Raw genomic sequence first — 14198 nt, 5'->3', positions numbered from 1 at the left:
CAGGCCTCTAGCTCTGGATATTGAAGCAGCCATTGCAGAACTTGTGGATTTGGGTCTTTTATATATTTATTTATATGCTATATAAAATCTGGTTACACTGCTGTATGCCAGATTCTGAGTCCTTCAACATTTTTTTCAAAGCATTTGGTACCAATGAAGCTACTAATAGTATTTTTGTTCTATGCTTAGTTTTTAAAGACTAAGTTGTGCTCCTGTGTGGGGATAGTGGAACAAATCTTAGTCTGCTGTGTTTCAATATTTTGAAGTCTAGACTTCGTTACAAGTTATATTTACACTTTAGCTAAATTTCCCAGCAGAACTCTGTCTTAAATCTTGCAATTTATTTATATTTTTCTTCCAGCTTTACCAACAGGGCCGCTTATGCCAGCTGGGTAGTGAATTTTGTGAACTAGAAGTTTTTGCAAAGGTGCTACGAGCTTTAGATAAAAGGTAAGTATCTTGATATACAAGTAATTATCACTTCAGCTCTTACCTCTTTAAGTTTTGAAATGGGAAGAGGTCTCTAGTTTTCTTGCTGTTGTAGAAAATCCTAAATGAAAGGTTATCAACCTGATAGGATCATCCAGTTTAAAGAGCTTTCCTGGTATTAAATAGTCGAATTTCTGATGCTATGTTAAGAACTTAACTTTTTTAGATCAGATTCTTTGTAACCAGAGTAAACTTTGAGTCTCTAGACACACCTCCCTCCCTTTGTGTGCATGTGTGTGATGGCAATGAATTCATCGCTGCTCATTTATCTGCGATTTCTGTGGGAGTAGTGTGGTGAGGGTGGATTTGAGGTTCTCCCCTCTAAGTTTTAGCAGAAAATGTTATTTTCCAGTTTTAATATTGTGTGGCTTGCTTGTGTTTCACTTACACTGGAGTGTCCTTTTAAAGAACTTTGAGTACACTCACTTTATTTGTTGGATATTCCAACAACTGCAATCCATTAGCCTTGAGATTGTGGTTTGAGAGAGGGTTGGAGTTATTTCTCTGAATCACCACTCACATGAATTCATGGCACTCAAGAGCCAACTGACTGCAATGTTTTAAAAACTTCATGTCAAATTTTGTTTTCTTTTGTTTCAGACATCTGCTTCATCACTGTTTTCAGGCTTTGATGGACCATGGAGTAAAAGTTGCTTCTGTACTGGCCTATTCTTTCAGCAGACGGTGCTCCTACATAGCAGAGTCAGATGCTGCTGTCAAAGAAAAAGCAATCCAGATTGGTTTTGTTTTAGGTAACTGGTGGTGATAGGCTGCTTAAAGTATGATTCTTTCATGCAAGCTTCAAGCTAATACTATTTATTTTTTTCATACTAATGTCTGTGATTTTAAATAATGTGTGGTTTTGGAATGTAATTTTTAGAAAGCTACTTGGCGTCTTAGAAAAATATATTGAGTTTTTTCTTCTTCTGTTTTGGTGCTCACATTTCTGTTTGTTTCTGATTTTTTTCCAGGGGGTTTCCTCTCAGATGCAGGCTGGTACAGTGATGCTGAGAAAGTGTTTCTTTCCTGCCTTCAGTTGTGTACCCTCCATGATGAAATCCTTCATTGGTTTCGTGCCGTGGAATGTTGTGTAAGGTGAGCTCATCTTTCCTTCCTGGGTGTCTTATTGTGAAGTGCACATTCATATATTACCAACTGCCTTGGAGCCATCAAACTTCAGATGCTCCCTGTAGTCTTTTGCTGCACCAAAATCTTTTCTTGGCTAGAGCTGAAGATCAGGTGCTGCTGGTTTTGCACTGGTCCCTGGGTTTTCAGCTTGTAAACTGGCAGCATAGCTCCATGGAAAAAAACACCATTTTGCTGTTCTGCATAAAATATCAAGGGTGCTGGGCAGTAAGAGGGTTCCAGCATCTTGTTTTTTTTTCAAGAGTTTTTGCACATGAAGGAATGTTACATGTTGGTGTTTGCTGAAGTTGTATTTCCTACAAGAGAGTTTGCCATATCCAGACACAAATTATATCAGTACAGTTGAGCAGAAATACAAGAGCATACCTTTCCTGATTCCAGATCCAGAGGGTTCTCTTGCTCCATGCTGAGCTAGTTAACTGCATGATTAGGTCAATATTCAGATCTTCAGTTCTTGTGGACACCTTCAACCTCAGCTTTAACATTTGGAAAAGAATTTTTGCCTTTAGGAGTCATTTGGGTTTTGTACCACCTTGTTTTTGAATTCCATTCACAGAGGCCTCAAAGATTATCCAGTTGCCATTGGTAACACCATGACTGACCTTTTTTGTGTGCTACAGGTACACACTTGAATACCTGTCTGCTGGTGAGCATGCTAGAAATAGGTGGTTGTTTGGGGTTTTTTTGGCTGCTCTAATGAACAACAAAGTATGTATCTGAATATAAAGGAAAATTTATTTTGGAAAACTGCTCAAAAAAACCCTGCATCTTCTTTCTGGTTGGACAAATATGAAGAGTAAATAAACTTTGCCAGTAGCTGCATGTTTGCTGTGCCAACCAGAGGGCTGTGGCAACAGTTGCTGCTCTGCCAGATACCATTGGCTTTCATTCCAGAAATAAGATGATGCCAGGAGAAGACTGGGCACACACACACCTTCCTAGAACTGAGAATGATGGATATAGTACTGCTGTTAGTACTTGGTCCTTTGCCTTCTCATTAATCTAAAAAAAGTTTTCTAGTTGCATTGGGCTGTTTGGCAAGCTGGAGAAGTTGCTTTAAAAATAAACCCTCCTCTTCTCCACATAGAAAAAAAAGGTGAATGAAGGAAACAAGGGGAATTCTCTCTGTTAGACAACAGGGTAGAGCCACACAGATGTGGAAAGATTTCTCACTTCTATAAAAAAAGCACCCAGTGTTAGAATGAACTCTTCTGAACCAGAGATGTTAATTCTGTTTGGGTAGGGACTGCCATTGTTCTTGTGAGGCTGATGACCTGCAAGTAACATGAAGTCCCTCTGGCCAACAGTGTGAATGAGGAGACACTGCTTTATGTTCAGGCATCTCTCAAACAATCAGACAGCATTATTTATTTGGAAATGTATCAAATCCAGAGGATTAGAAGCACTTTCAGAAGCTTTAAGTATGTAAAATCTGAAAGCCTTTTTGTGGGAGAGAGCTGTTGTTATACTCTGCTTCAAAATCACGAGGCAGTAAGATCAACTTGCTAAAATCTAATCCCCACTGTAGAATACCTTGTTCTTACCTCTGTACTTGCACTGGAGTTTGGAGTTCTAAGAGAACAAAATTTATGTTCAGCTTCTGAAAATACAATTTACACAAGTGACTACTTTTATTCTAAAAGCTAGAAAATCTAATCTCTGGGGTTTTAATACATTGCATTAGTTACAGAATGCAGTTGAAAATCAAAGTTGTTTTGTTATTTAGACATAATTTGGTGTGCGTGTGCTAGCAGTAGTAAATATATGCAGATATGAGAAAATGTGAAGATTTGAGATCTCTACAAGCTTGTATGCTGCTTTTCTGCATGTGGTGGGATCCTTCTGGTTTGTTTTCTTAGATGAATTTATGTTAAACAATAAAGCACAAATAACATAATACAGATACATGCTTCTCCCACTTAATTGTTTCACTTTTTTGCTGATTCTTGTTGGTTTTTTTTCTGATGTTTTTGGACTTCCCAAGCTGCTCTGTAACATTGTTTGATATGTTTATATGATCTTAGAGAATTATTTTTTTTGGCAGGGGGCAAGCTATTCCCCAAAAGCTCTTATTGTAGACATCAAAGAGGATTCATAGCTATTAGCATAAGTGTCCTAAGGCATTTTTTTCTTCCTCTTGGCTTTATCTTCTAAAATTCCTTTGGATTAATAAAGGGTTTCTTGTTATTCCAAACTGGATCAAATAAACTCTGCTTATCTTAGAGGATTGGGTTGGGTTTAGCTTGGGTTTTGTGAATTCGTTTGTTTTTAGGAACTATCACTGAAGCATTCAGACACGGGATATTATCTTTCCCAGGCACTTATCTAAATTGCAGTGCTATCCCTACTGCCTCATACCATTACATGGGATTTGGGCTCTGTATTTTTGATGTTGCATAGCAGCTCCCAAAGGAATGGTGTAGCCAAAATACTTTGCCTCTTTAGGGAAACTGTGATTGCTTAGTTTTTGTGTCTAGGCTCTTTAAAATTACTCTCTTGCTTGAATGTTAGTTTTTCTGCTGCCTGTGACCAAGAACACAATGCACTTCTACATCGTGTTTAGTTTTCAGACCCCCTTAAAGGAAAAATGTGGCTGTTGCTTTTATTTCTCTCTGTTCTTGAGCTGTGTTGCTGTTTCTCCTTGGAAAGCTGGTGTTTATGTAGCTTATTTCAGGGGTGTTTTGAAGGTATTTTCTTTTGATCTTCTCCCTGAGTGGCAAATAGACATTTGCTGTTTGCTTGCTTACCAGTCCCTTCTTGTGAAAATGTGAATTTTTATTTCCTTTCTTGTTAAAGTTTCTTAATACATTTCAATAGGAAAGTGTAAGGGGAGGCTGTGCTAGAGGCAGGCTGAATTATTAGGGCAGATTTTGCAGTATTACTTTGCTATTGCAGGAGGCTTGGCTCCAAAAGCACTAAATCCCTGCTCAGCTTTAGAGCAGAGAAACATTTGGTCAAAAACCTCAGTGTTCCTTCCTACCCCCTTAAGAGTTTATTGAAAAATCTGTTGTGATGTGTGATATAAGGTATAAAACACTGTACCTGAGCTCACGTTTTCAGAGTTTTAGCCTCTCTGCAACACAGCATTCATTACATTCTGCTGCACTTTGTGGATCTCTCTCATTGTGTTGTCCTCCTGATTTGCAAAGGCTTGCCTGATGGTTTTCAATCTCTGTTCCTCATTGTCTAATAAAAGATTTCTAGGAGGGACAGTGGAGGTTAATTTACCAAAATTTCATGTCTGCTAACTAGCAAGCATTGGCAATAGAGAAGGAACAGCTGTCTCTTCTTAGCCTGCAATGGGTGGGAATAGAATTCTGTGCTTTAGGCTTGGAATGTGATAACACATTTCTAATGGATCTCTCTAAGTAAATAAGCATCAGCTTACCCTTACAGAAAACCTTCTTTACTTCTGTTTTAAATTGATGCCGGAAGCTGAAAGTGTTATTTCTTTAGAGAAATGAGTATATTTCAGAAGTGCTGTGTTTTATTGTATACATTTGGCTGTTGTTTCATGAAGTTTCTGTTAATCCTTTAGATGAAAAGGCAGTGGGTTGGGAGATGGGGCAAGGAGAGGGAAGAGGTTTTTGTTTAGAGTTCTTGAGAGCTGGGTCAACAAAGTCTCTTCTTGTGGTGCTAAGTCAGTGCTGGGTATGTCAAATGGATGTGATTGACTCTCTCGTGAAGACACCGTCTTGTTCATCTCCCCAAGCATCCCCCAAAAAATGCCCACTTGTGAAGCACTGTGCTACTTAAAGTGCAGAGAAGTATGAAAACCCGCCATGTCTGCACTTAGTGTCTGTCTCAGCTTACCATACTTTGGGAAGGAGGTAGAAAGGTTTTAGTACTATATATTACAGGGTTTTGGAAATGGATTTTTGTCAGCATTGAGAAGAATGGGTTTTATGAAAAATAAAGCACAAAGCCACCACACCAATGTGGTTCAAGCATTGGGATATGTGAGGCTGCATCAATATGTAAAATCATCTCCAACAGTAAGAATTCTTGCTATGCAAGAGACAAAGCAGGGTGCACTGAAACAATGTTCTGTAGATAGTTCTTCTGTCTTTCTGAATCCAGACAGGGCAGTTTTGTTGGGATGACTGCCCAGTTCTATTGTTAGTGTAATACCAAGTTGTAGATCCACAGTCCTGCTTTGTTGCAATGGTTTATTCAGACACCAGTTTTCAGATCTCTTAATATCCTCCTAAGGTTGCTGCACGTGCGAAACGGGAACTGTAAATATCACTTGGGAGAAGAAACGTTCAAACTGGCTCAGTCTTACATGGACAAACTCGCAAAGCACGGGCAGCAAGCGAACAAAGCGGCGCTCTACGGGGAGCTGTGTGCTCTGCTCTTTGCCAAGAGCCACTATGATGAGGTGAGTGGGGGTTTGGGTTTGTTCAGAAAACTGGTTATGAAACCTGCCAGGATGTTCCATGAGTGACTCATTCTGCACAGTATCTTTCTAGCTGGAGTTCCTAGTGTTTTTTCATACCTGAGAGGCAATACCAGACTTGATTTGTTGATTTATTTTTTTTCTCTTTATTGTCCTGAGTTACTCTACAAACTCTTAATGGTACTTTTGAATAACATTAAGAAATGAGGTGTGTGGGGTAGTATGTGTTGGTCCTCTGTAAAGGAAATACACTAAAAAGCTTATTTTAATAGGTAAAATAAATAGTATAACATAGGTAGCAATTCTTTGCACCTGTTTGATAAAAAACTGCTTCTTAAGTGTAACTGCTGTATAAACTGAGGGGTTTTTTAGCTCTTAAGTACACAACCCATGAAGTTGTCCTACACAATAGGAATTGTGAGGATTACTTAAAGCTTGTTTGTGAAAGTCATTATAATAATATAAGCCTTAGGCTAGTATAAAATACTTGCACATTCAGTATTAACCTTAAGAGCACTTTTTAAGTCTGTCTTTAAGACAAGTTTCAGTGCACATAAGCAACTGAAAGAGTATTTTTAAGATTTTTATATTGTAAATGATCTATATTCTTTTCAGAGCCAAGCAATATTTTTCTTAATATTGCAACATAGTGAAGTTACAGCTTCATTATATTGGTAACTCTTTGTTCAACAGGCTTATAAATGGTGTATAGAAGCTATGAAGGAGATCACGGTTGGCCTGCCTGTAAAAGTAGTAGTGGATGTTTTACGACAAGCTTCAAAGGTGAATTTTAAGTCATCTCTGTTTCTTTTGTAATTAAACTGCTACCAAGATTGGATAAGGAAGGTGGTACCTCCAGAATACTTGGGTAACCAGGTCCATATCATGTACCCTCATGGCTTGGTATTTGTATTTGGTTGGTCCACCACAGCCTCAGACCTGTGGGGATTTTGGTTTTTCTCTTTCTGAAGCTGAGTTACAGCAATTCAAGTGACCATCATGACAAAGTTCATATGAAAGCATCTGCCAAAAGGTGGTTTGCTCCTCTAACCTAGACTAGGTATGGTACTAGTCCTTTAGTTAGGCAGTTATGGCAGAATAAAATATAAGTCTTTTAATGTTATCTTTGACCCTTTTCTTAAATAATGGAAAAGTCCTTTGGTAACTATGATGATATTTTGAAAATCAAGATAGTACTTGGCAACTGGGGTGGTGTCTGGAGGAGAGGAGTTCTGAGTGTGCACCTTCTCATATGTTTCACTTCAACCTGTTTAGGCTTGTGTTGTAAAACGTGAATTTAAGAAGGCTGAACAGCTGATAAAGCATGCAGTCTACCTTGCTCGGTAAGTGGCTTTAAATAAAAACTACCCACCCCTTAAAAATTATGCTTAACTTGCCTCAATTTGTAATATAAGTATGTTTCTACAGGGAGCATTTTGGAGCCAAGCACCCCAAATATTCTGACACGCTACTAGATTATGGATTTTACTTGCTCAACGTAGACAATATATGCCAGTCTGTTGCAATCTATCAGGTATGCAGCAGGACTAAATGTCTGTCTTCTGTATATCTTGATACTCTCCAGTGTTTCTACTGAAAATGACATACAGTTAATTCCCAGAGCTAAAAGTTGATTTTAATTACTGCAATTTTTGTTCTTTAAAAGAAAAAAAAATACCCCCAGCTGTGGGGTTTTGCTTTCATTTTTTTCCCCTGTCTCTTAAGTGGCTACTGCCTCAAGCTTCCAGGTACAGGCCTACAGAATTTCAGAGCCAGTAGATTGTTTTTTCCCCCCTTTATAATAATGAGATTATTTGGGGGCTTTGTTTTCTGCATTAACTGATGAAATGGTGTTGTGGTAACTCTTTCAGACGGCTCTTGATATCCGGCAGTCAGTATTTGGAGGTAAAAACATACATGTAGCTACAGCCCATGAAGACCTGGCTTATTCCTCCTATGTTCACCAGTACAGCTCTGGAAAATTTGACAATGCTCTGTGAGTACAATCCTGTGAGGGACTGGCAGCCAATTTTGTACTGGAGAAAAAAGTTCTTAAATGCTACAGACTTTCCAATTAGAATTGAAATGCATCTGTTCATTGCATTAATGTTTCTAACATTTGATCCATCAGCTGCTAACTTACATATTTGTATCTCAAATATTTTATTTGAACTTTCAGATTCCATGCTGAACGTGCTATTGGCATTATAACTCACATTCTCCCAGAAGACCATCTTCTCTTGGCATCTTCAAAGAGAGTTAAAGGTAGGACCTTTACTTGCATTACTGGGACAGTTTAAAATCAGTCGTTCAGATGGGTTTATCCTATTCCTTAACAGAAGCACTGGAAGTTGAGTATTTGTTTCCAAATGGAGGTCACTCCAGGATATTTGTAGCCCTCAGTGTTGTCAGCACACTTGTAAAATTAAAAAACAAAAACCAACTTCTTTAGAACTTAGTTGGAAGACTTGGAGGTGGGAAGTAAAAATACAAAATATAAAAATATATAAATATATGTTAGGAGATTGATATCTGCTTGTAAATGCTTGAAAATGGTTTCTAATAAACACAGAGCCTGGTTAGATGTCTCCCAAGATGTCTTGCGTAGATGGCTTTCTGCTACCTCCACTTCACAACTTGTGTTTGTAGCACAGTGATGATGTGTTTTTCTCTCCTATGCTCAGCACTTATCCTGGAGGAGATTGCAATAGACTGTCACAACAAGGAGACTGAGCAGAGGTTACTTCAAGAAGCTCACGACTTGCATCTCTCCTCACTCCAATTAGCTAAAAAAGCCTTTGGGGAGTTTAATGTACAAACAGCAAAACACTATGGCAACCTTGGGAGACTGTATCAGTCCATGAGAAAGTTTAAGGTAAGATGATATTGATGTAAAGGTCTTAACTTTAAATGTGCAAGGCATCTCTGTCTCTCAAGAAAATGTGATTTCAGTGTCCACATTTATTAACCTCCATTGTTAATTTATTGTTGGAAAACTTGCACTTTGTGATTTGTCTCTCCAAAGCTTTGTGTAAAAATAATCCATCAAGATGCCTGAGGCCTTCAGAGACAGGGTCCAGCAATGTTGACTACAGAAAAAGTTATACCTTTTGCTGATCCACTTCATTAAGAAATTGGAAAACTTTATTTGGCTTTTGCTTTCTTACTTTTAGCCTTTTATAAAAATGCTACAGTCTCTAGGCACTACGTAGTTATGTTTACTTAAGGCTTCCTTTTATTCCTCTTTTTATGGTATGGTGAGTGGTGTCTGACTGACCTGTGTGAATTTGATCCTCACAGGAAGCAGAAGAAATGCACATCAAGGCAATTCAGATTAAGGAGCAGCTTCTGGGTCAAGAAGATTATGAAGTTGCCCTGTCAGTGGGTCATCTAGCTTCTCTTTATAACTATGATATGAATCAATATGAAAATGCTGAAAAGCTTTATTTGAGATCCATAGCAATTGGTAGGTGATTCTTAGTGTGTGACCTTATTAGCAAAGAACTTAATGAAATGCAAGATGTTTATTTTGTTTGTGTTTTCAATCTGGATATAGTGGGGTTTTTTAATGTTCTGAGGACTGAATTCTGGAATTGTATTATTTTCAATGCTCCATCAGAATTCCCTCTTGAAAGGATCTGGAAATGGACTAATTACAAGCTTGGGTGTTGGTCTTTAGGCTATATTTTGGAGCTGTGGCTGCAATTGAAGTGCAGAATGTAGTTAGGTTTTGAAAGAAGTGGAAAACTACTGTGCCAGTCAGCCTGACTCTGCTCACCAAGTCTTTTTCTGGCCCGTTACAATTTACAGTGAGCTTACAATTCCAAATCAAATGCACCTTTGGGACATGCTGCAGCTCCATTTTGAGAAACAATCTTGCTTCATATGGTTATATACAGAGTGTTACAGAAAAACTTGGGATGTTAAGGTAGAAAACTGAAAAATAACTACTCTGAATGAAATCCAGAGTGAAATTGTGACACAAACTGCCTTGTGCGTATGACTGGTAGATTTTTATGCATGTGAAACTATGGTGTAATTAATGATCTGATTCTAGAGTCTCTGAGGATGTTTTTCAGTCTCTTTAGAGGAGAAAGTAGATAGAATTCAAACCATCATCCCGGAAACTTGTGTGTTTGCTGTTGTGCTTGATTTAACGTAACAAAAACATGATGTTTTGCCACAACAGAAACATTGGTAAAAATGACATGAAAAATAAGATGTGACATCTGTGTGCATAACCTTTGAATCTTTTCTTTTGGATTCCTTTAGGAAAGAAGCTTTTTGGTGAAGGATACAGCGGACTTGAATATGATTACAGAGGTCTCATTAAACTGTACAATTCCATTGGCAATTATGAGAAAGTTTTTGAATACCACAATATTTTGGCCAATTGGAACCGGTTGCGGGATCGGCAGTTCTCCGTCACAGATGCTCTGGAGGACGTAAGCACCAGCCCTCAATCCACTGAAGAAGTGGTCCAGTCTTTTCTGATGTCTCAGAACATTGATGGACAGAGTAGCTAAGAACTTGGTCAATTAACCAGTTAAGGGTTTTTTTCCCCCAGGTTACAGGGGGAAAAGTCATACTGTGAAATCTAAACCATGTAGTTCTCTGGGGGCTGGAATTTGCATTGAAACACTGGTCCAGTCTACTGAAGAGTGCCCATAAGGATGAATGTGTGTTAAATCCTTATCAGCATGTGTATGGCATGTTTAGTTCGGCTCACATTTTTAACTTGGTATTCGTGAAAACCCCTTCTTTCTCTTTTTCAAAAGAAGCTACTTTGCAGAAAGTCTGCAAGAAAACATTAAATAAAACTGTTTGAGTTCAAAAGAGTTGCATTCTTGTTCTGAGTGGAAGGTTTCTTCAAGAGCTTTCTTCTGATACATAGAAAGAATAAATGCTGAACTATGAGAAGTGATGTGAGAAGGAGGTTTCTCCTGTGCGCATTGTAGCAAAGTAAATTGCAAAGATCAAGAAAAGGGGGAATGTTCCAGCCTTGGCTGCTGCCTTATGAAGTGAAGTGGGAAATAACCACTTTGGAGAGCAACATACTCTTTGTGAACCACCATAGGTTCTTAAGGAAGTAATGACCGTATGTTGTTGCTAAGATCCTGAACTGGACCAGTGTTCATCTGTGAGAGAAGATCCAGTAGACCAGCAATCTTAGTGTTCTTTGGTACCAACCAAGAGTGCTAACCTTCTGAACAGGACCAGGAAAATCAAAGGAGGACCAGCCTACTAGAAACAGTTTTTGGACCAGTGGCTTTAATTTAATATTTCTGCCCCTGCATTCACTTTTACAGTAGAATCCTTTCATTTAGATGTATGATCAGTGCAAAATGATATTCATGTAATAGATACAAAACTAGGAAGTGAACATTCTTTAGTGGTTGCGATGGCATGTCTGTACCTAGTGAGCTTATACAACTGTTAGTGTTGATGCCACAAGCAAAAACTAGAAGCGCTTTAACTCTTTGCTGCAGCCATCTTCTTTTCCTTTTGGAATGAGCTTACTCTTAAGAATTGAGGCAGTAACTTGTTTATACCAGTTAATAGTTTTGTATTACAATCCAGTTCAATTTTATGTTTCTGGAGAACACAACTTATTGTACAGTTTGCAGGGGTCAGTGGAAAAATGCCAAAAAGCACAACAGGTCTTTTTTGTGTGATGCTTCATTTCTACATTAAAACAATAGTGTAACCAGAAACTAATTCCTTTATATTAATTTAAAAAGCAGAAGTCAGCTGTAAAGATCCTTTAATAATGCCTATCTCACTAGCTTGTCTTAATTTTTCTTCTGTTGCGGGGGCTGCTTGGTTGTGTGGTGTTTCGTTTGTGGGTTGTTTGTTTTGATTTTTTTTTTGTTTGGGTGTTTTTGGTTTTAATATATATATTTTTTTTTAATGTTGAGGTAATACTCATTGGAAACTCTGTGTAACATAGCAAACTAGCAACAACTCACTGCTGTTACCTCAGTTCTTATGGCAGCACAAACGGTGCTCTTGTCGTTAGGATTCTGTCAGTTTGGGGTTTTCTCCCTTTACCCCCTATTTTCAGGGGTTTAACTTGGCCATGGAAGGTCAGTCCAAGCTGAGGCTCAGTGAGCCCGGTTCCTACAGGACTTGGACTGGATGGTTTGTTTAGGGTCTGGTTTTTAATGTTTCTTGAGTTTGGGACAGAGAAAGCTGCTTGTTGGTCTTCAAGAAAGAGTGCAGAGAAGAACTAGAAATTTTAGACAAGACTGCTCGGGCTTGATGGCTCTTTTAAGAACTGAAATTTTGCAGGCCAATAGTTCATATACTGGTGCCTTCAAGTATCTTTCTGGGGGAAAGACTGAATAATATCAACTTGAAAATGCAGTTATGTACTTAGTGAATGCTGATGGAATGATTGCATACTTGGAATATCTTTACTGATGTGAGAAGTATTTGCATAAAAAGCCCTTGTGGTGTTAAGGCTTAGGCTGCTGTATATTCTCAATGTCTGTTCAGTGAAAAGCCAACTTAAAATGGTGTGGTTTTCAAATCTTAATTTATGTGTAGCAATTTTTGTTAATGACTGCTTTTAGGTACTACAAATTCAGCTATCTTCAAGGCAAAATGTGTTTATCCCTGAATGTCCATAGAGCAGGACACTGAACTACAAAGTTCTTTACCAATCATTTTTGGAAGTACTATTAAAACTGTTCAAAATTAAATGAAATATTTAGTGTTAGTGTCAGAACTTAGGCAGGGATGGTGTGCTTAAAGTTGTTCTAGAGAAGTTGTGTAATTTCTGTACTGCAGAAGTGTTTAAAAGTTTCAAACTGGACACATGAGTTTACACGTGAATTGTTTGGAGACCATTTCTTTGTTCAGGGTTTCCAGTCTTGGGTCTTCATTTCCAGCTTTTGATTAATGAATCTCAAAGATCTTGTTGTGTTTGGGATGAGGAGCATTGTTTGATACCAGTCAAAGTGGTGCACATGAACCACTGCTGTCACTTCAGTTCTGGTTTGTGTGTGTTTCATGGTTTGCCTTCAGGTTGGGGCAACAAGGAGAGTTTCCAACATGGGGCAGGTTAGGGAGGTGTCACACTTCTGTCTTCTAACCAAATGCATTGGTTCAGTTTGTTTAATCAGTAGCTTTGTTCTTAGATCTTGCTGGCTGGATGTACTGTTCCTTCTTTACTAAAGCTACTTCACCAGCGTGTTGTATCTTTTGGTGCTTTGCCTTGTCTAGAAGGAATTAAAAGTCCTAAAAGTTACCCAGAATTCTCTTTAATAAAGGACTTTGGCCAAGAAGTGTGACTTGGCCATGGAGCAGTTGCAGTGATCCTTGCAGGACTAGCAGCATGCTTTCCATGTGACAGAATCAAACCTGAACTTGACTTGTGGGTTGAACTTCTCCTTGTAGCATCTCCACAGCTCCAGTCATGCTAAGGCACGTAAATTCAGGAGAAAGGTAGCTGTGGCTGATGGCTAAAGTTATTAAAGCATAGGAAGTTTGTAGAACAACTTTGCAGCTGCCCACAAAGTGCTCTGTTGCCTGCTCTGCATGCCCTAGCTTGGAACCTTCACCTAATGCTGCCCTTGCTGCAGATGTAACCCTTTTTCTCTGTGTAGTAACAGAAACCTTTTCTAGCTTTTGGTTCTGTATCTCCTAAATTGAGTTTTTGGAAGATGTCTGTGTTGGTATCTGGAGGCTACTTGAGATATTGTGGTGTTAGTTGTTAATTACTGTTACTGTCTCTGCTGTTACAGTTTGTTGTTTGATGTTTTTTGGAGAAGTAGGAGCCCAACTGATGACCTAAGAGGAAGGTAAATGATTGTGTTCCTCCATGCCAGTGTGGTTGGAGTAGCTCTGGTAGTGTTACTTCAATATTCCACACCTTCTGCAGCAGGCAGAGCTGGAGAAGCAGAGTTGCAGTCCCCAACGTTCTCCATGCTCTGTGCTTTCCCAGTGCAGAACTTTCCAACAAACCCTGTGCTTCCCTCGCTCCCCTCAGAGGCAGAACGGGGGGATTCCCTCCTGTCTTTCCCCAGGGCAGGTTTTCCATGTGCACCTGCAAGTTAGTACTGGGGAGGGAGCTGAACATAAGCCTGGCATATTGAGAGGGCTCATCCCCCTGTGACGCAAGTAGCCGACTGTGAAACACTAGATAAAGTTAATTAATTAT

At 38.8% G+C, this 14198-nt stretch overlaps 1 protein-coding gene across 1 annotated transcript; it reads left to right on the top strand.

Annotated features, from left to right (window-relative positions):
- The first annotated feature begins 358 nt into the window (after positions 1–358).
- On the top strand, positions 359–11744 carry APPBP2 (amyloid beta precursor protein (cytoplasmic tail) binding protein 2). The gene is made up of 12 exons (XM_010009052.1): positions 359–450; positions 1090–1241; positions 1461–1584; positions 5848–6016; positions 6728–6817; positions 7310–7377; positions 7463–7568; positions 7906–8030; positions 8214–8299; positions 8719–8909; positions 9335–9500; positions 10307–11744. Exons 2-12 carry the CDS (start codon positions 1121–1123, stop codon positions 10558–10560), a joined length of 1500 nt encoding a protein of 499 aa, XP_010007354.1. The 5' UTR covers positions 359–450; positions 1090–1120; the 3' UTR covers positions 10561–11744.
- The last annotated feature ends 2454 nt before the right edge of the window (positions 11745–14198 follow it).

This window comes from Chaetura pelagica, unplaced genomic scaffold (genome assembly GCF_000747805.2).
Source record: "Chaetura pelagica isolate M959 unplaced genomic scaffold, ChaPel_1.0 scaffold72, whole genome shotgun sequence".
In the NCBI taxonomy this organism is placed as follows: domain Eukaryota; kingdom Metazoa; phylum Chordata; class Aves; order Apodiformes; family Apodidae; genus Chaetura; species Chaetura pelagica.
Note: the sequence above shows the minus strand (reverse complement) of the source record. Positions and strands in the feature narration are given on the sequence as shown.

Bases quoted from the DNA above. Each gene is read 5' to 3' on its own strand.
- APPBP2 (XM_010009052.1), top strand. From the start codon at position 1,121: ATGGACCATGGAGTAAAAGTTGCTTCTGTACTGGCCTATTCTTTCAGC. The intron at 6,017-6,727 runs GTGAGTGGGGGT...TTTGTTCAACAG, and splicing joins CCAAGAGCCACTATGATGAG to GCTTATAAATGGTGTATAGA. The intron at 8,031-8,213 runs GTGAGTACAATC...TTGAACTTTCAG, and splicing joins GGAAAATTTGACAATGCTCT to ATTCCATGCTGAACGTGCTA.